This window comes from Megascapheus bottae, chromosome 21, assembly GCF_031878675.1.
Source record: "Megascapheus bottae isolate mThoBot1 chromosome 21, mThoBot2.hap1, whole genome shotgun sequence".
NCBI classification, from domain to species: Eukaryota; Metazoa; Chordata; class Mammalia; order Rodentia; family Geomyidae; genus Megascapheus; species Megascapheus bottae.
Window position 1 is genome coordinate 3,080,629 of NC_143529.1, and position 22,134 is coordinate 3,102,762.

Genomic DNA, 22,134 nt, shown 5'->3' on the forward strand with positions numbered 1-22,134 from the left:
CCCGGTGCGCGGACAGCGACTTCCCGCCGGACGCCAGGCCCCGCAGCACCCTGCCCCCCCTGGCCGGCCCACCTGCAGCCCTGCCCCGCGGGGCGGACGCCTCGTCTTTCCTTCCCCGTCCTCCCTCCTCCCCACCACGACCCTCAAGTCCGGCCGGCTCCCGGGGGCTGCCCTTGGAAATATTGTACTGGGGGACATGACGCACACTCCCGCTTGGATCTCAGCGGCCCGCCCGGCCCGGCGCCGTCCCCGGCGGGGAAGCAGGCCCCGGCGGCGGCCGCTGCACCCCGCCTCCGCCCCGGCGCCCCGCGGGACTCACGGGAGCCGCCCCCTCCGGGCGCCCACTTGGTTCCTCCCAGCTGCCGTGTGAATGGGCCGCGCTCCGGATTCCGGGGAGGGAGGGAAGGAGGGAGGGGGCGGTGGGGAGGCCGAACCCGGCGGCTGCGCCCCCGCCCGCGCTCCCGCCCGCGGCGGCCCACGCAGGGGTTGCGTCACTCGGCCGCGCGGGGGCGGGAGCCGGCGCGGCGACTGTAGCAAGCGCGGAATCTCCCAGCGTGACAGCGCGGGAGGGCGGGGTGGGGGGGGAGGCGGAGGCGGACCGGCGGGGAGGCGGCGGGGGCTGCGCGCGCGCCGGGGGCGGGGTGAGGGCCGCGCGGAGGGAGGACGCGGCGGGGGAGGTGTCGCCGCCGCCGCCGCCCGCGCGCCCCAGCCAGCCAGCAGCTGCCGCCGTCCCCGCCGCGGCCCCGCGCGAGCGCCGTCGGGGCGGGCGGGTCCCAGCCTCGGGTGGTGTTGGAGGAGTGGGGGGAGGACCGGGAGAGCGCGCCCACCGCGTTCCCTTCCCCCCCCTCGATGGGAGCGGGGGCGTCCCGGCCGCCGCAGCCGCCTGAGGAGGGAGAGCCGGGGGCCGCCACTTCGGAGTTGGGGCTGAGCAGTCCTCGGGGAGCGCGCGCTCAGACCGCTGCAGCCGCCGGCCGGGTACGTACCTCAGCCGCCGACGGCGGCGACTCCCGGGCCGCGCGGGCACCCGGGGGCGGCGTCCGGGGAGGCGGGAGCGGCGGGCCCCACGCGGCGGCCGCCGGGAGGCGAGGGCGGCCTCGGGCCGGAGTGGGCGACCCCCGCGGGGCGCGGCGTGGCGGGGGCGCGGCCGCGTCCACTCTCCTAACGGGCCGGGGTCGTGGAGGGCGCCCTCGGGGACCGGGCGGTGGCCCCGGAGCGTGGGAGCCGCTGTGGCCGGGCTGGGGGGTGGGGCGAGGGGAGGCGGCAGGATCGCCCCGTTTGTTTACTTCAGCAAAGTGCGGCCGCCGCATCTCAACTGTCTTCCCCCGCGTCCTCCCCTCCCGAGCCTAGTTTTCTTCCTCCAAGTGGAGGGAGAGTTTTGCCTGGAAGTGGGGCTTTCAGAAACTTGGCACCACCGAGGCGCAGGCAGGGAAGCCCGAGTGTCTCTCTCATTGTTGCCTTTGAGGCCCAGTGGGCAGGCAGACGTGCGTGTGGGATCGGGAAGCCCGGGGGTGTCGGGGCGAGGTTGAAATAGTATCACATACTTGTGATTTGTCGGGGTGCACGAGCTAGGAGACTTATGGCTCTCAGTCTGAACGTTGCAGCATTTTGGGGGGGGGGGGTAGAAGAGTAGACTTGGAGATTCTGCAGAGCAAGTTTCGCAGCAGGTGATCCAGAAGGATCGTGGATTGGCCTGTGTTCGTCTTTTAGGTCCCTGTGAGATACCGGGCCGCTGGGGAACATTTGGGGGGTGACCGTTAATTTACCATTTCATCCCAAAGAGCCGGTTGGTAGTAACTTGTCACACTACCAGTTAGTTTGCCAATGACGTGTCGGCCAACTCGAAAGGAGTGCAAAGATCAGGGTGTGTGTGTGTGGGGGGGGGAGGGAATGCTCAGATTTTGTTTAAAAAAATATTTGGGCAGTTTTAGTAGATAATACTAGATTGTATAGGAGCAGAAGAACCGAATGTAAAATACATTAGTCACATACGAATTGCTTAGCTGTTTTGTTAGAAAAGTGTACACACACGGAATTAATTACCTTCCTAGGTTCTCACTTTCTGAGGTTTGGGGGTTTCCCCCATTTATAACATAACCGATTGTGGTGTTCCTATGTTATCTGCGGGTCTCAAGAATGTTGGGGAGATAGGATATCCTAGGATTTGCAGTTGTGTTCTGGGTGGGTTGTCTTTCTGATGACTTGAAATAGCTGCTTCCGATCCAGTCAAACTGCCAGCAAAAGTGGCTGTGAGATTTACAAATGTCCTTTCTTTTCCCTTGCATTTAGATATTCAAGAAAATTTGAATTTGCCTGCCAGGTCAGCCTTCCTTAGTTCTGTTTTGGATTTAGATATTGGAACATTAAGGTCTTCAGTGACAGTAATTTCAAGAAATCTTTGGAAGATACTTTTTTTTTTTAAATGTTTACCTTCTTCCACTAAAGCTCATGTGTCATCACATTATTGGAAACGAATTTTTCTGACTCTGGTAATCTGTTTTTGTGTGTGACTACATCTGTATAAGAGCAGGCAGTGTCGATTTTTTTTTCATCTGCTTATTAAGGGGTGTAATTTAGATGGCAAAGTCCTTAGGAATACTCTAGCTGATGGAGAGAAATTTAGTGAATTTGCCTGTGGATACAAGTTCATATGTCCAATATTTTCTCATATCAAAATTAGCAGTTATATAATATTAGCTAAACTTAAACATTTCCTTTCTTATGACTAGTAAATAGCATCCATTGCATTATAAGAAAGAACAGGTTTTAATTCTTGTTATTTAGTCCTTTTAAAAAACATGCTGATTTATCACTGAAGGCTTTTGGGATTTGCAATGTGAAAGCCTTGGGGGAAAATTTTTAGAAATTTGATGCATGAACTTTTAATATAAATCAAGGTTGGATAGAAGTGCAGTATGTCAGATTTTTGTGTCTATAACTTACACTGTTTCCTAAAACTTAGGGCTCATCTAGTTCATTGTAATAAACCAGTCATAAGCTTTTGTTGTCATTTTTGTTATTTGTTGTTGTTGCCATTTGTGTACTCTTTTAAGAAATGAAAAAGCCTAAAATGTACCATTATGTATGAAACTCCATTTTGGATATCATAGAACCCACCATATGCTTGTGTTACTTTCATAGAAGTGACCATTTGACAGTGTAAGATCATGCGAATGTGTAATCATCTTGTCTGTGCAGTTTTATTATGGAATTGTTTAAACTATATGTGAGCATCTTATATGGTTTGTGTAGCTCCTTTGGTTTGGATTTATTTTTATGTGAGCTGCTACTTTTGAATAGTGGAAGGAAGAGTAATACAGTTACTATATTAAATGCAAATTTCAATTCTACTGTGACGCGTTCAATAACTTGTACAATAATATGACTTATTCCCCTAAACTTAATAATAGAGCATGTGGGAAATTCTAAAAAGTTGATGTATGTGTGGTGGGGGGGCATTAATCCTTGCGAGAATTCTCACAGCTAAAACATACCATTAAGTTTTCAAATAGTTTGTCATTTTTCAAAACATTGTATTTAGGGGGCTGCACATTAATTTTCATGGTATGTTAATTCTTACAGAGAAACTTTTGAAAAGATAAACTTTATACATTGTATTCAGTGCTCTTAATGATTGTTGAGCAACTTGACTTTTGAATGTTTGAGCAATTTCTAGCCATTACTTGAAATGCTAGTTTGTGCATATTGGTATTAAATTAATGCATAGTGTTGTTAACAGCCAGTGGATCTGATTTACCCTTTTCTAAATATTGAATACTTTGACTAAGTATACTTTTCAGCTGAATACTTTGAATACATTTTAAGAGGGTCTCTACATTTTTTCCAGCTATATTCAGAAAAGAATCAATAGGCGTTCAACATTTTAAGCTTCTCAAATTACTATTAATTTATTAGAAGGTATATGTTTAAATTCATATCCATGAGGGTAATAAGACCTAAAATGTTCTTGACTTAATATACATTACTATGGGACTGGAGGTCTAGCTCAATAGTAGAGCATGTATTTAACTTCCTGAGGCCCCTGGATTCAATCTCCAACACAAAGAAAGAAAAAGAAAAATATGTCACTGCATGCCTCCTGCTAAGTGTACCTCTCTTGGAACTTTAAACACACAGGAATTAATATCTAGGCCAACCCTGCCATCTTAAGTAACTCATGAAATATAACTGAACTACATTTAATCACTTTTTGTGTAGTAGAAGAATAGTAGTTATTGTATTAAATGCAAATTTCCTTCTGATGTGACATGTTCAATAACTTGTACAATAGTATGAGTTATTCTGTTAGACTTAGTAATAGAACAAGTGGGAAATTTAAAAAGAATTCATTTCCTAGAAGCTTATCCTTCCCTGAGCCAAAAATTTTTCAAAAAACTTTTCAGTTGCAACCTTCAGTACATCCATTTAACCCTTCCAACAGATTTCTTTACTTTCAAGTGACACGTTCCTAGACATAGTAGTCTTTAAATGTAGTTTTTGTCCGCAGATTTACAATTTCCTTTTGTCCCCATTTCCCATTCGAGCCTTTATTCCCTTGAAGTATGCAGCAAATCTCATGTAGATGTTGAGAAAAACAATCTTAGTGGAACTAATTCATCTTAATCTGTAAATGGCTCGAAGTTTAACCAAGCTTTTTTATGTCTGCAAGGGGTTGCTCTTAGCTCAAAGAATTTTAAAGTAAAAATTACAGGCTATGTTGGGAGGAAGAAATTTGTCCTCTACATAAATAAGTCAGACCTTATTGGGATTTTGCTTTTAGTTTTTATCTACTCATTGAAGAATTATCTCTTCCTAGGAATGTACACACTTCATAAAAATGTGTGTGTGTGGGTCTGTAGACGTGCATGCACACATAGTACGCACTAAATGTATATGTTTATGTAGTAGCAATTTCTATAACATGGGGGGAGCTATCTAAGAATAGTGATTATGAATCCATTCGAATGTAATGTTGAGGTTGATATTGTTTGTAGATGATAGTGTGACACCTAGGAACATCAGAAAAAAGGAGTCTAGCGTTCTTGTTGAGCTTGAATTTTTAAAAATATTGCTGTCATGGGTGAACTCACACATCGATGTTATAATTCGAACTGTTATATTTGGTTACATAACATATACAAATAAGGTTGTATTTATCCTGGGTATGTTGTATGCATATAATACACATGTATATTTACTTGCAAGAGCATATCCTTTGATTGCTTGGAAAAAATAGCCATATTCTGATTTACCATGTCCTCTCTGGACACACTGAGGTCACAGGACTGAAAAGGATTGGAGATAAAGCAACATGATGAAGCAGACTGTGCTGGCTATTCCATTGGGACACCAACTTATCCAGAGGTGTCCTTTCTAAAATCTGAAAAGCTTTTGATCAGATTCTGATGCATAAAATTTCTTTCACTAAACAGTCTTTATAGAGATATTTTTCTACATATAACACTTTGTTAGGAATAAATAAGAATAAAAGATTAAAGAGACCTAATTTCTATCTTTTAACCTAATTAGTAATAACTTGTTTTGCAGAACTAAGTTAAGTCATCTTTATTTAGTTCTTCATAATACCTTGCTTAGCATTTATCAGTGCTTAAGTGTCTGCTTCTTTGTCTCCTTCCTCTTAACTAAGTCTTCATGAAAGAACATCTTTATTCAGTATCTATAGATCAGCTTGTATTTGCATATTGGAATAAGTGGGGGGAAAAAGAAAAGTGAAGTTAAGGATACATTTATTTGTTTAAAATAGGGAAGAGATGGGGGAAGGAAACTGGTACAAAAACATAAGAAGGGGTATCAATGTGCCAGAAGTAATGTACGTACTACCTGATGGATGTAACTGTAACCCCCCCATATATTATCCCGAAAACAAAATAAATTTAACAAATTACAGAATTCAAAGAAGGGAAAGAATAACAGTTAAGGAGGTGGGCAAAAAGGCCTTATGTAAAAGGCTGTGAGAGCTGGGAGGGAGGATATCTTAACACAGGACAGGAAATTGGAAGGTACTTTTTGAGGAATGCCCAGTGGGTTTGTTTGGCAAGAAGGATCATGTTAAGGAACTGAGAACTTTGAAAGGTATGGTCTGGGAGATCTACTTGAGAAGTTGGGTTGCCTTCTCTAAACAAAGGGGAACATTTGCACAAAGAATTGAAAAGCCAGGCCTATCCTTTAGGAAGGTAAAGCTGGCATCGAAATATGGGAAACATTCAAGGTGAAGAAGCACTTTCCCATTTGTCAGGAAACAAGGAAAACCAGAATTAGGTACATCTGCGCTAGGTAAGATGGAATGTGTGGCCTAAGGATATGTGAAGATCTGAGCAAAGAGGAGGAGCAAACAAAGATGGGATCCAGACTTTCCTTAATCTAGGAAACAGAAAATGGAGCACTGACACTAAAAGGACCAGGAGGTTGCAAGGAGTATATTGGAATCTGGAAGACAAGAAGAAAATGAGGTAATACACATTCTTTTGGACAGGTCAAACTTGAAGTCCTGACAATCCTCAGAATGCCAGAATTATAGTTGAGAGCAATTCGGGCTGATGAGTCTTAACCTTTTCAGGTATGAGGATAACTTTTTTTTTTGCCAGTCCTGGACTTGAGCTCAGGGCCTGAGCACTGTCCTTGAACTTTCTCAAGGCTAGAGCTCTACCACTTTAGCCTCAGCACCACTTCTGTCTTTTTCCTATGTATGTGGTGTCGAGGAATCGAACCTGGGTCTTCATGCATGCTAGGCAAGCACTCTACCTCTAGGCCAAACACCTGGCCCTTTTAACATTGTTCATTGAGAATCATAATATTTTCAAAATAACATAATCAGTTGTAGTTTCAAAACCAGTTTATATTTCTTTTTAAATAGAAGTATTTATTTACATTTTAATTAAAAAATTAAGTAGTTGTACAAAAGAGTTTCCATTCAACAAAGCAGTTTATGAATATAGTGTGTCTTGACCAATGTTACCCCTTTGGACATTCTCACTCACCTCTCCCAACTCACCCCTTCCCTCTCAATTATTTTAGGATTTGTGAAAGAATGTTTGTCATTTAATAAAGCAGTTTATATATACAGTACATCTTAAACCTGACATCTTTTTCCCTCAATTATAACTAGAGATTGGTTTGTATTTGGATTTGAGAACACCTTGCAGAACTTCAAAGGTCTTTTTTTTTTAAATGAATGGTTTGATTAGTACAAAGTATAAAACAATTGAAGTTTCAGAATAGAAGATATAATCAAATGATAACATGGACAGAGTAGAAAATCAGTAGCCTGGTGCCAACAGCTCATGCTTATAATCCTAGCTACTCAGGAGACTGAGATCTGAGGGTCAGGGTTCAAAGCCAGCCCGGTATGAAAATCCACGAGACTCTTCTTTCCAGTTAACCACCAGAAAAGCGGAAGTGGTGCTGTGGTTCAAGCAGTAGAGTGTTAATCTTGAGCTGAAGAGTTGAGGGATAGCATCCAGGCCCACAGTTCAAGCCCCATGACTGACAAAAAAATAAAAATAATTTAGTAAGAAATCTTGGAAGCGAAATGTGGTAGCCCATGAATGTTGTCCTAGTACTTGGGAGACTTAAGAGTAGAGGATCACTTGAGACAAGCTGGTCAACCTAGTGAAATAACCTTGCTTTCTAGCTGCTACACTCGTCCCACACAGAGTAAGCAAACAGAAACCTGAAGAGAGATTTGGCAATGAGAATATAGTAGGAAAAAAGCCAAAATAATGTGTGACGTTACTAAAGTCAAATGAAGAGCATTTATTTCAAAGAATAATGATATACAGTAGAGAGATTGATAGAGAAAGGCTGTGGTGGTAGGTAACTCACTGTTACTGGAGATCAAGGCTAGTTTGGAGGAATGAGTCTTCTTTTTAGATACCATGAAAGGCCTCTCTGCCTGCAAATCCTCACATCACAGCTTGGAGAATGTCAGAAAAAAATTGGTTTACCTAACAAGCAGATTTTCAAGTCATATAGACTCTTATTTTACTCAGAATAGTTTGTAAGATGACTTGCTACTTTTATGAGGAGTTAAGACCATTTAAAACGGTGAAAAAGAGCAAGTGGGCTTATCTACTTTTTGTTTCTCTTCTTAATACTGACAGTGACAAACATTTAAGGGGTTGTAAGTAAAAGTTTGCTCTACAGGCACAGCAAGGCCTCAGGTTATCTTTTGGACACAGAATGAGTAACTGGTTTTTCTCAACTGTGGAATTCATGAAAAGGTCAGACTCAGCATGGTGTTCAGTATATATTGGAAAAGTTAGGTAACAGTAGTTTTCAGATGAGTGACTTAGTATACTGTAAGCTGCCAGTGTGTGTGTGTATATATATATATATATACACATACAGATATACATATACATATATATACATATATATGTATATATAATCTGACTTTCATGTTGAAACATACATAGGTACAGATTTAGTGAAAACAAAAAATCCCCCAAATTTTTCTTTTATACTAAATCAAGCTAGTGTATGAGGTGATGGGTATTTAAATTATTATAGCAAGATTTGAAGGAAACAAAAATATCTTTGTAAGGCAGAATTTTAGGGAGAAATTTTTCTTAGCAGTGTGAGCCTTGAGAAAGCCTCCTGAGACTCTGAATAGTTGTTTTGTCTTTCACCTATTTCTTGACTTTGAAAATTTACACTTAATCCTGACATTCCTTTTAATTTATAACCATTTACTAGTCTATGAGGGCTTCGCTATAAGAATTTGGGAGAAATGGATTAGGCTTAAAAATTATTTTCTAAAATCATTGCCTCATCTCAGAAGACTATAATTTAGATATTTTAATTTTTTTAAGTTTCTATTCTGTACATCCACACATTATCTATATATAGAGATAGATACTTTATATTTCTAATGTTCATAAAATTAAGTAGTCTGTTACCTGTATTCCATGATCTAGAGAGTAAATGCAGTGGTTGATTAATTATTCCACAAATTTTACAAAGTTACAGTCCTTTTATGAAAATGATGTGCATATATATTTCTATATGTATATTTCTATATGCTAGTTGAAGCATGTGGAGGAGTACATTAAGTGTGTGGTAAGAAAATTTCTTTCACCTCCAACATTCTCTGGAAACCTTTCTGTTATATTCAGTAGCTTTTAGAGACTTGGAGTTAGTTAGAATGTATCTCCTGGCACAAAGCCCTGAATTAATCCATAGCACCCTAAAAGAGACAACAGTGGGTGGGGCAGAGATACAGAAGTAGATGGGAAGGAGGGACTGAAAAAGCTGGATTTGTAACTCTCAAGAGATATGTTCTGGTGTCTAGTGTCCAACTAGATGATTAACTCTTTTTTGAATTGTAAAGATAAGTTAGGTACTCATTTAGGTGATTTACAAGACAGAAGAAAGAGTGGTATGGGCATGAAGATAATCATAGACCTGTAGAGTGTGTTGTCTGGAGTACACAGTATCCTAAATAGGAAATCTTTGTTTTTTGTTTTTTGTTTTTTTTTAGTACTAAAGGTGATGTACAGGGGGTTACAGTTACATTAGGTAATGAGTACATTTCTTTTTGAACAGTGTCATCTCTTCCCTCAGTTTTTCCTTCCTGACCATCCTTCCACACAATTTGTATAGTTCATGTTCAACATAGCATCTAGTGTGTATCACTGTTGAATGATTACCTTTTGTCTCACCATTTCTGTGCTTCCCCTTATCCTCTCCAAAACAGACACAATACAAAAAGTACAGGAATATGAGGGAAACCATTGAGCCTATGTTCCTTTGGGTCTGGCTTACTTGTTTTTTTTCCAAGACAGATGGGGCAATGTCATTCTTTCTAATGCAGCATAGAGCTCCATTGTGTATAAATACCACATTTTGATCCAATTGTATACTGAGGGACATCTGGGTTGGTTCCATATCTTTGTTATGGTAAATGGTGCTGCAGTGAACATCATTGTGCTAGTGGCGCTAGTATGTTCTTATTTCTGGACATTAGGATAAATGCCAAGTAGTGGAATTGTTGGATCATAGAGGAGCTCAATGTTTAGTCTTTAGAGGAATCGCCATACTGCTTTCCATAGTTGTTGAACGAGTTTGCAATCCCACCAACAGTGTACTAGTGATCCCTCCTGGCCACATCCCCTCCAGCATTTGTTGTTATTAGATTTCTTGAATGGCCATTCTAACTGGAGTGAGGTGGAATCTCAAAGTTATTTTGATTTGAATTTTTTTTTTATGGCCAGAGATTCGAGCATTTCTTCATTTGTTTATAGGCCATTCTTATTTCCTCTTCAGGGAAGTCTCTCTAAGTCTTTAGCCTATCTTTTAATGGAGGGTTGTTCCTTTGAAGATTTGTTTTGAAGAGATTGAATTTTTTTAACTATAGCTATATTTTAGATATGAGGCCTTTGTCTGTTGTATGGTTAGTGAAGATCTTCTCCCACTCTGTAGGCTTTGGTTAGTGAAGATCTTCTCCCACTCTGTAGGCTTTCTATTTAATAAACTTGCTAGCTATGTCCTTTGCCATACAGAAGCTCTGCAGTTTAATGCATTCCCATTTGTCCAAACTATCTTTGATTTGTTGTGTTTCTGGGTCTTTATTAAGAAAGTATGGACCTGTGCCAAGGAGACCTAGTTGGGACTTTCTTAGCAGAGGATTACAGTAGTGTAAAACCTAGATACTTAAGGCCATATAACATGAGGCTAAATGAAAGGATCTCCAGGGTATGGAAATAAGAGCTTTATCTTGTATGACAGTTGTTCTTTTTTTAAATTATAATTAATAAAAGGGTTACATGATATTTGCATCAGAAGGTGCATTAATTCACATACATTGATACCCTTTTACATGTCTTGGTACCCTTTACCCTCCCTCCCACCCCCCGTCTTGGTTTTCCCCCCTTCCCTATCAAATTTCAAATAACCAAATACAAATAAATTCAATATACCAGATAACAAAGTGAGGTACTGTTATTCTTAGTGTACTGTGTTATTTCTCTTCTCTTTTGTTGCCCTTTGGTTAATCGTATATTGTTACAGTATCTGATTTTGTTACCTGTCATATTGTATATACATTTATTTTTTTTATTTGAAATAGGAAAGGGAAGAGGTGGGATGTGGGGAGGGAAATGGGGACAAATACATGAGAAGGGGTATCGATGTGTGAGAAGTAATTCACCTATGATCTGGCGAATGTAACTGTAACCCCTCTATACATTACAATTTATAAAAAAAAATTACAGGAATAAAAAAGTGACAAAATGTGAAACAGAACTACCACAACAAAATAAAAACAAAAACCTCTAGTTTCCATTTCTTTGAGTTCATTTAGATCAGCATTAGAGGACATTACTTCTTAAAGCTTGATACCCCTTATCCTGTTTTTGTCTCATGTTTTCTAGTGATTAATTGGACTCATGGACTTCAGTACCTGGCTAGGCTTTGAACCTCAATCCTCAGATCTCAGCCTCTGAGGATTCATATACACGTAGATAATTGAGCCAAAAATACCCTCCTTTGGTCTCACTGTATGAATATTTAGAGTTCTGATTAGTTTATCATGTCCAGGTAAAATTTGTTGTGTTTTACCATCCATTGTGTTTGTTTACTTGAGAATTTATAGGCACATTCTAATTACTACAAGTGAGAGAAACCATACAAGTTGTGTCTCTGTGGGTCTGGCTTACTTTTTTTTTTTTTTTTTTGCCAGTCCTGGGCTTAAACTCAGGGCTTGAGCACTGTCCTTGGATTTTTCTCAAGGCTAGAACTCTACCGCTTGAGCCTCAGCACCACTTCTGGCTTTTTCCAAGTATGTGGTACCAAGGAATTGAGCCCGGGTCTTCATGCATGCCAGGCAAGCACTCTACCACTAGGCCAAACTCTCGGCCCCTTCTCTTTTTTTTAATTAATTTTTTTTTTGCTAGTCCTGGGGCTTGAATTTGGTACCTGGGCACTGTCCTTGAGCTTTTTTTGCTCAAGGCTATAACTTGAGACAAAGCACCACTTCTAGGTTTTGTTGTGTATAAGCTACTGATGACTTGAACCCAGGGCTTTGTGCCTGCTAAGGTATGCATTCTACCATTAGGCCAAACTACTGGCTGGCTTATTTCCCTTAATATTATTTTTTCAAGTCTTTCCATTTTCTTAATAATGGGGCAATGTCATTCTTTCTAATGGAAGCATAGAATAATCCATTGTATGTAGGCACCTCATTTCTTTCTTTTTTGGGGGTCATGGAGCTTGATCTAGGCCTGGGCATTATCCCTGAGCTCTTCAGCTCTAGGCCTATGGCCCTACCCCTGGGCCTGGTTGTTATCCCTTAGGTAGCCCATTTCTTGATTCATTCATCCACTGAGGGGCATCTGGGTTGATTTCATATCTTGGCTATGGTAAATAATGTGACAAGTGAACATGGATGTGCTGGTTGGTAGCTTTAGTGTGGCTTGGCTTGTGGTCATTTGGATAAATGCCCAGGAGTGGAATTGCTGGGTTATAGGGAATCCCCATGTTGAATCTTTGTGGACCTCCTTACTGCTTTCTAGAGTGTTTGAACAAGTTTATGTTGTATATCCTGGTGTATATCATAAGTAGGAAATCTTGAATAGTTTGCTTTTATGTGCCAGTTCTGGCAGTTTACTGAACGTAACTTAGGGACCTAGGAACCTTTTTCAAAAGCACCTGAGGTGATTCTCTGAACGTTGAGAGTTACTTTGTTGTGTCTCTTAGAAAGTCAACAGGCTATGATCAATGCCATAAGTGATAGCACTATTTGGGCAAAATAGATTCCAGATGACATGATTTCAAGATTCCAGTAGATACAGCTTTCTTGTAATTAGTTTAACAGTGATAGGAAGACTCATTCTTCTTGATTGGGATAACCAAGGTTAGAATCTCATGTAGCTTTCTAGCTGGTGGAATTTGAAAACTAGGTTTAAGTGTGGTGATATTTTGGCTATCAGGATTGTTCTGCTTCCTTTGTCTTCCAGTAGACTGTTGCTCTGTACTGAGTTGAGAATGAGTCTGTTGCTTTTCTTTGATATGTGTATTTTTTCTGGCTTTCTGTAATTTTAATCTGAGGGGTGCACTGATTAGAACAAGTTTGTTTTTCTCAAATGGAAGTATTTGGGCAACTTTTCTTTGTATGTGGGAGGTCTCCAGGCAACTGTAAACAATTTTTAAAGGCTGTGAAGAGGTCAACAAGTACTTTGCTGGATCTGTTTGGTCTCTTTTAAAACAGGATTTTCTATCTTGTTTGGACTCTAGAAGTGTATTTCTTCTGTGACTTTGCCTTGTTCTCTCTGCTACTGCTGTGGAGGGCTTGCCCGCATTCCAGATTTCATTCTGCATCTGTATTCCTGATAGATACAGATACTTAGAACTCAGTCTGTTATTCCACATGTAGGGCAGTTCTTTGTACGCATTTTAACCTTTGCTGTATTTGAATGACATACGTCCTTTTAAAGGAAACAAATATTTTTTATTTTTCTATCTTATGACTGTCATAATTCTGTGGAATTGCATATCTAAGAGTCCAAAATCATAGTAAGTTTTAGAAAATGGTAACTATAAGCCTCTTCTTACCATTTACACCTAAGTAATCTGAAGTTTTCCTAAATATGTCACTTATTAATTTAACTCATGAAAATCTGTATTATATCTTGCCAGTTTTTCTTTATATAATTACTTACATGATAATGTTTTTTTTTTCATGTGGTAGGCTATTGTTGTAAGGATTAACCATAGTGTGGTATAAAGTGTTTCTCATATCATATGGAACCAAGTAAGCAGTGAATGATAACACATACCTCTTATTCCTGCTAATTTTGATTATCTTTGCTCCAGAAAAGTATATAGCTAAAATAATGGGAAGTAGATCACTGTGGGCCTTGGTTTGGTCTTCAGTTTATTTCTTACTAGCTTTTTCCTGTTGGCAAAATAGCTCAGTTTAGTTATCAACGTTTAGGATTACTTGAAGTTCAAAATGACATGAAATATGTGTAGAGGAAGAATATTTCCTTAACAACTACTTGTTTTTTTTTCTTTTGCTGTGTTCCTAAATCCTATAGTGTCTAATCTATTTAGTTTAAGAAGTTTAAAGCAAATGTAATGAGTTTTTCTTCTGTTGTTTTTGTAGGTTAAACCCATCCACAGTAATGGCCTCGGCCTTACCCAGGACCCTGGGGGAATTGCAACTGTATAGGATACTTCAAAAAGCCAATCTGCTTTCTTACTTTGATGCCTTTATCCAGCAAGGTGGAGATGATGTTCAGCAACTCTGTGAAGCTGGAGAAGAGGAATTTTTAGAAATCATGGCACTGGTGGGCATGGCTAGCAAGCCCCTTCACGTTAGAAGGCTACAGAAGGCATTGAGAGACTGGGTTACAAACCCTGGTCTTTTCAATCAGCCACTGACTTCCCTTCCTGTCAGTAGCATACCTATCTATAAGTTACCGGAGGGATCTCCCACATGGCTGGGAATATCCTGCAGTAGTTATGAAAGGAATAGCAATGCCCGGGAACCTCATTTAAAAATCCCCAAATGTGCTGCCACCACCTGTGTGCAGAGCCTAGGGCAGGGGAAATCAGATGTGGTAGGGAGCCTAGCATTGCAGAGTGTTGGTGAGTCCAGACTCTGGCAAGGACACCATGCTACTGAGAGTGAGCACAGTCTCTCCCCAGCAGACCTTGGCTCCCCAGCTTCCCCAAAGGAAAGCAGTGAGGCGCTAGATGCTGCTGCTGCACTCTCTGTGGCTGAGTGTGTAGAGAGATTGGCACCCACACTGCCAAAAAGTGACATGAGTGAAGTCAAAGAGCTGCTAAAAACTAACAAGAAGTTAGCCAAAATGATCGGTCACATCTTTGAGATGAGTGATGATGATCCACACAAAGAGGAAGAAATTCGAAAATACAGTGCAATATATGGCAGATTTGACTCAAAAAGAAAGGATGGAAAACACCTCACACTTCATGAGGTAAGAAGAAAAATGTTTTCTTTTTCTGTTTATATAGTATGTTGCTACTTCTTAAAGTTTGATAGCAGTTTGCAGGGAGGGAAATACACTTCCTGTAAACAATTTTAAAAACAATTATACTTCAACTCCTTTGTGGAAAGAGACTGCTTATTGAGTTAGGGTTATTTTGTATTGAACTCAAATGAGTTTGAGTTTTGAAACTACAGGCAGGGTAAAGTGATTTAGAAAAAATGTCAGAAGAATATGTTGGAAATGAACTTTACAACCTGAGAGGGGGTAGGGAGAGGGACAGTGAGAGAACAACATAGAAAAGGGTAACAATGTTCAGGAAGTATTGTACTCACTACCTTACATAGTACTTGTAACCACTCTACACATTAACTTGACAATAAAATAAAATTTACTTAAAAATAAACTTTATTTTAAAAAGATCTCAATCATTTTGCTACTGGAGAAAAATAAAAAAGAAAAGAAAAAGAAATTTCAGAAGTTTAGTAGTGATAGCATAACCTCTGCACTTGTAAGTCAGTTTATCATTATCCAGAAACATTCTGTGTAAGTTTTTTATATATATGTGTATGCTTATATATACCTATTATATATGTTGTATGCATACCTTGTGTATGAATTTATAAACTTTTGAATTTACATCGTTTCTTCTTTATTTGGCTACCCCATCATCTTTAAAGTTAAGTAAGATTGTTTTCTGTTCTCTTTCTTTCCAAGTCATTGGAATTTTTATTCCCTTATAAACTTTCATTACAGTAGCTCTGGGAAACTTTACTGTATTTATTTGTATTGTGGTCTCTCCCTTTCAGTGTAGTTCCAGTTTCTCTGCGGTCTTATGTTTTGTCCTGAGTCTAATGTATCCTATAGGTACTTAGAAAGTATATGTCCAGAAGTATCCTGAGTCTAATGTATCAAGTAGGTGCTTAGAAAGTACATTCCAGAAGTAATAAAAAGCATTTGATAGTTTTTTTTATGTCCATATGTATTTTAGAAGAAAGGAATAAATTCTCAGAAAAAATGTTGAAGTTGAAAGCAGTATTTCAACACCAGAACTTTTCTTCTATATTTCTACTGTAACATGAAAAATCCTCACTTTTTAAATGACTATCATCAGATTTTATGTATTAATATTGTTTTCAGCAATTTCACCATCTGGTCTTTATAATAAATGATTTTAGATATGAATACTATAGCTTAATTCAGAGAACTGACTAGCAAGAATCACTTAAATCATAGTAATTCTGACTTGTTCTGTTTTGTATGTGTCATTTGCAATTATCATGTATCATTATTGCCACATAATAATTACAAGAACCCATGAGTAGATCTGGAAGGTATGGTTAGCATTATAATGAAAATTAGCCAATGGACGAGTCCAGGAAAAAGGCTAAAAGATGACTGCCATTAATAGAAAACAAAAGGTGAAATATGTTGATGATTTTAGTATCATACTTTAACCTAGTTTTCAGTTAATTCTTCCAACATGCAGATAAATCATAAAAGTTGAGTCAAAGGGCCTGTATTTCTATCAGAGTGTGTTTCTAAAGATTCAATAAATGTAATCAATCTTGCTATTAAAAAATTCCTAGACTAAAAAAAAATTCCTAGACTTTTTTTTAATTCAAAAAGAATCATTCTTACACTTGGCTTTTGCTAAGAGTTTCTTTTGTTGCTTCTTTAGATATGTAGGTACAGATAATATTTAAGTAATGAGACCATCATTGGTTTCCCAAAATACAGAGACTCTCAAAGTGAACACCAGTAAGCTGAGATATAGAAGTTTGTGAATGAAGAAACTTTCTTCAAACTAGTACCTTAAGATAATGGAAAACATTATGAAATACTGAAAAAATTAAAAGTACTAGTTAAATGTATCTTTTAAGTATTATGAGAATGGTGCATCATTTAACTATTTAAATCAGAGAAAGACTTCATTTAAAAAATTTTCTGAGATTAAAGAATGCTACTAGTTTAATCAATAGCTTCCAAATAAGGAACTATGTCTTAATTACCTCTCAGCTTAATCTAACTGTTGTGAGAGTTTTCTTTATAGAAACATGGATACTGTTTTTTTCATCTGTGAAGACACATTTTTATATGTAGGTCACTAGTAGATGAAAATCAAGAAGCTTTCTATACCTGAAATTTTTTTCAACCCTTACAAGTACATTTTCTTCCTGTAAACATTTTGTCTTTTTATAATGTATTTTGCACTGTACAGTAAAAAAAATAGGGAATGAATCATCACTTTTGTTTTTAAAGCTGAAGAATCAGTGATACTTTTAGACTGACTACATGTAGTTTTGTTTATAAGAGTCAGACCATGAAGAATTTATAGGAGTTAGACCCTTGTTTTTAAAGCTGAAGAATCAGTGATACTTTTAGGCTGACTACATGTAGTTTTGTTTATAAGAGTCAGACCATGAGGAGTTTATGGGAGTTAGATCTTGAAGAGTGTGTTGGGGATGATAAGCTTAGAACCATAAATTGTTGGTATGGGTAAGATGCTAAGATGGATTAGAATTTCCAAAACGGCAGAATATTTAATATATTCAAAAGTACACATGCAGATAGTTGTTGGTAATTAGGTAAGTAGTGTGCCTTAGATCTTAGTGAATGACAAGAGGTTAAAAAAAAAGTTGGGAATAGCAGTTTCATAGAGAACTTAAAATGAAGGAACTGAGCTGCAAGTAGGTTACTAAGGTAAGGACCCAGGCCCATACAATAAATAGTCTTGCCAAGCTTAGATCCGTTACCACTGTATGTGTAGCATTGAGAAGTCAAGACTGAGATTTTTTTTTTTTTTAGAAAAATCCAACCATTTGAGAGAAGAGGAATGTAGAATGTGGGAGCCCACAAACCCGGACACGTTGTTATTAGCAAGTTATACTTTTTATTCTGAACTCTCAGCTTTTTTGAGTGGATCGCTCTCAGCACCTAACACTTGAAAAGAAATGCTGCACATTTCCTTTGGTTGATTTTGAAAAATAAATGATATGACTGTTAAGGCTATTTCTTTTTTAATCACTTGTAAATTTCCTTTTAAAATATATTGATATGAAATTGTTTATAGTTTTTTATTTTTACTTATTTATTTTTTGCTGTTCCTGGGGCTTGAACTCAGAGTCTGGGGTCTGTCTCTGAGTCTCTCTGTGCTCAGGCACGCTACCACTTGAGTCTCTGCACCACTTGGCTTTTTCTCTTTATGTGGTGCTGAGGAATGGGACCAAGGGCTTCATGAATGCTAGGTAGGCACCCTATCACTAAGCCACATTCCCAGCCTTGTTTGTGAGACCTAATATGTTTGAATATTTATCTCTCCTCTCCCTTTATCAACTTTGCTGAGGTTTACTGATACTTATTTTTTAGCAATACTAAAATATAATCATCAGGGCAACCTTAGCCCACCTCCTTTTTTTTAAAGTAAACTTTTATCACAACATAGGCTTTGTCTATTTCAGTTATTTCAGTACTATCTGAGGTTGTATTAAAGCTGCAATGGCAAAGTTAATTACCTATGGCATAGACTGGCCAGTGAATCCTAAAATACTTTAATAAATCTCTGGAGTATAAGCAAGAGAAAGAGAAAGAGACAAACACACACACACTGTCTTCATTCATTTTGGTTTGCATTGTCCCTACTCTCCAGCTCACTGAGACTTTAAGGTTATATCTTCCCCAGCACTTTAACTTTCACTGAGAGGTCCTTCACTCTTCCGAGTGCTAGGGAGTCCTGACTGCCTCTTTTGAGCTTCTCATTCATAGCATTCACAGTGTTTTTTATACCAACAATACTTAATTAACAATTCTAATCGTTTGATTATTTTTTCTGTAAAGAAAAATTTTTGTAGTCATTTAACCATTGTTTCTGAAGATAAAAACGACTGAATTCACTTCTTAAAGCCAATCATAAGTTCTATTACATATAAAGCCACTTTAAGAATTTTTTCTGTGAAGATGTGGATGAAATTTGGTATTTTGGTCTATGAAAATAAGTAGGGGAAACAAGCCAGCAAGTGAGAATATGTTGTTATTTTATATTTTCATGAAATTAGAACATTGGCATTTTAGGAAAAGCTAACATAGTGTTGGAGCTAGTTACTGCTGTTTGGGAGTGCTTTTTTTTTTAAGTAGATAATATGGTTACCAATGGGTCTATGTCATATGTGTTTGTTTTTTTTTAATCAGTTAGGGAACATATAATGTAAATAACACTGACAGACACGTGTTTTTGAGGAAGAGACTTCATGAATTGGCTTTTATTATTTTAGTGGTACTGGGGTTTGAGTTCAGGCCCTCGTTCTTGCTAACCAGATGCTGTGTGTTTGAGCCACTTTGCCTCTTTTGGGATTAGTTATTTTTGAGATTGGATCTCTCATGTATGTTGATTCCTGTGTGGACTAAAAAATCCTCCTATTTGTATTTCTTCACGTCACTGGATGACAGATGTGCCATCTGGCTTAGCCATTGCTGGAGATGAAATCTACTGAATTTCTTTTGCCTGAGTTGGTCTCAAATTACCATTTTACACTCTTTATAACCCAGGTAGTTAAAGTAATAGGCTTGAGCCATCATTGCCAGCGTGAATATACTTCTTAGTAATAAGAACTTGGGAGTGAGCAAAAATTATTTCTCCACCCTTAATTTTCAGCTGCAAGGCTCCTTAAGTGCAGTCTACATATTAAAATGTCTGTGCTTAATTTTCTTGGTTTCTGATAAGAAAATAGGTCATATTAGAAAATGGTTTCTAGTTTATGATGACATTGTTTTTTTATGGATATATGCAAGCCAGTATGTTTATTTTACATATCTTCCTGGTAATCAGAAGTTCCATAGAAATCTAGAATTGTAAGTATTTTGTACTTTTTTTTAAAAAAAAAAGGAAATAGATACTTTAAAAAGCAATTTGAGAAGGGCCTTCAAGGTTATTAAAGCTACTACGATGTCAAAATTACAGTTTACTTAGGATATCATTTTTTAAAGTACATTTCACTTGTCTACAGTAAATTGAGCCTTTCAAAAGCATTTAGGGAAAAAATATCTGATTATTCTTTTGGAAGAAGGGAGAAGCCTGAAAATATATTATTCCCTCATAAAGTTATGAGTTTAAAATAAGAGGCAAATTAATTGAACAACTAGTATAAGCTGCAGTTGGAAATTTGAGGAGGAAGAAGTTGCATATAATATATACCATAACACATTCTAAATGGATTAAATACATGGTAGAAAAGTTAAACTATTAGGCTCAAATTTGAGGAAATACATGTGTTTTTAGGATAAGAAAAGTGTTCCTATGCCTAGCACCCAAGGCAAAAACTAAAAGGCTCTTGATATATCAATAGCTCTTAAAGGCGTCAGGTATAGTGGTGCTTATGTGTGATCTCAGCGACTAGGGCATCAGAGATTGGATGATCATGGGCTGAGATCAGTTCTGGAAAAAAGCAAGACCACCATCCCCCAAAACAACCTCAGAGTTTCAGTGCATACACCTTTTATCTCAACTACAAAGAGGATATCAGTAGGAGGATCACAGTACAGGTCTGACACAGATTTAAAAAAAATCTATGATGGGCTATATACTCTATAGATATAGTATTTTATTACATACATTAAGATGAACCTATGACATACAAACCCTCAGCTAATTTTTAATTATGTTCTAAAATCTAAGTGCCAGTGATTGTATATAGAGATTCCCTTCTTGAATACTTGTTTGTTAAACATGACATTTGAAATATGATTTAAAAATCAATGTTAATAAAATTTTTAATTAAAGATACAATACCAAATCTAAAAAGCAACCAAAGCTAAAAGAGTTAGAGGGTGTGTTTCAAATGATAAGAGTGAAGCCCAGAGTTCAAATCCAAATATTTCATGAATAATGTCTAAAGTCCATCAGAAAATGAAACACTATAGTAGAAGAAACTGGCAAATGCCACAGCAAGTAGATTTTAAAATAAACCAAAAGCATAGGAAAATTGTTTATTTTGTAGTCAAATAGTTGTGACTTGCATTAATAGTTGTTACATGTATACTTAATATACATGAATTAGTAAGGCTTTTAAAAAATAAAACTAAATGGGCAGGATTCCAGGATGTGAACTTTTCATATAATTGTTGATAGCCTTTTGAGTTTAATTTGGTTCAACATATGAATTTCTTTTTCTTTCTGTCTATCTGTCTGTCTGTCTTTCTGTTTGTCTGTCTATGTATTCGCCAGTCCTGGGGCGGCTTGAACTCAGGGCCTGAGCACTGTCTAGGCTTTCTCAATGCTAGAGCTCTACCACTTGAGCCACACAGCATCACTTCTGGCTTTTTTCTATGTATATGGTGTACATGGGAATTGAATCTGGGTCTTCGTGCATGCTAGGCAAGCACTCTATCTCTAGGCCAAACTCCAGGCCTCAAATCTTATTATTTTATGTTTTTATTGTCGGGATAATGTATATAGAAGGGTTACAGTTACATTGGCCAGGTAGTAGGTTTATTACTTCTCACACATTGATATCCCTTCTCATGTTTTTGTCCCCATTTCCTAATCAACTTGTTTACCCCCCTTTCCTTTCCTATTTCAAATAAACAAATAAACGTATATACAATATACCAGGTAACAAAGTCAGATACAGTAACAATATAAGATTAAACAAAGGGCAAAAAGAGAAGAGAAATAGCATAGTACATTAAGAACAACAATCATACAAGATAAAGCTCTTGTTTCCATAACCTAGTTCCTTTCATTTAGTCTTATCTTATATGACCTTATGTACCTAGATTTTGCGTTATTGTAATCCTCTGCTAGGAGAGTCCTAGAGGTGTACTAATTATTACAAATGCGGGAAACCATTGAGCCTATATTCCCTTGGTTCTGGCTTACTTCACTTAATATGATTTTTTCCCCAAGTCTTTCCATTTCCTTACAAATGGAGCAATGTCATTCTTTCTGATGGCAGCATAGAATTCCATTGTGTTATAAGTACCACATCTTCAAATCTTTTTTTTAAGTTATTTTCTTTTCTTACTCTTCCTATTGCCTGCAAGCCCTCTTTCCTAACAAAAGAAAGCACATGAATAAATAAAGCTAAGTAATTTTGAATTGATGTAAAATAGTCAATGAATTCATTTTTTCTCAACTTTGACATTAGGGATAAATATCACCTTAATTATAACA

At 38.4% G+C, this 22,134-nt stretch overlaps 1 protein-coding gene across 4 annotated transcripts in view; it reads left to right on the top strand.

Annotated features, from left to right (window-relative positions):
* Window positions 1-731: 731 nt before the first annotated feature.
* Window positions 732-22,134, top strand: part of Nab1 (NGFI-A binding protein 1) — a 43,904-nt gene continuing 22,501 nt past the window's right edge. The window contains exons 1-2 of one of the 4 annotated variants that reach the window (XM_090354493.1): window positions 732-975; window positions 14,120-14,957. In XM_090354493.1, the coding sequence (XP_090210619.1) occupies window positions 14,139-14,957 (819 nt within the window). In that variant the 5' untranslated portion in view covers window positions 732-975; window positions 14,120-14,138. Of the gene's footprint in view, window positions 976-5,561; window positions 6,468-14,119; window positions 14,958-22,134 lie in introns of those variants that run through there. The other 3 variants (XM_090354492.1, XM_090354490.1, XM_090354491.1) reach the window with 3 other exon arrangements.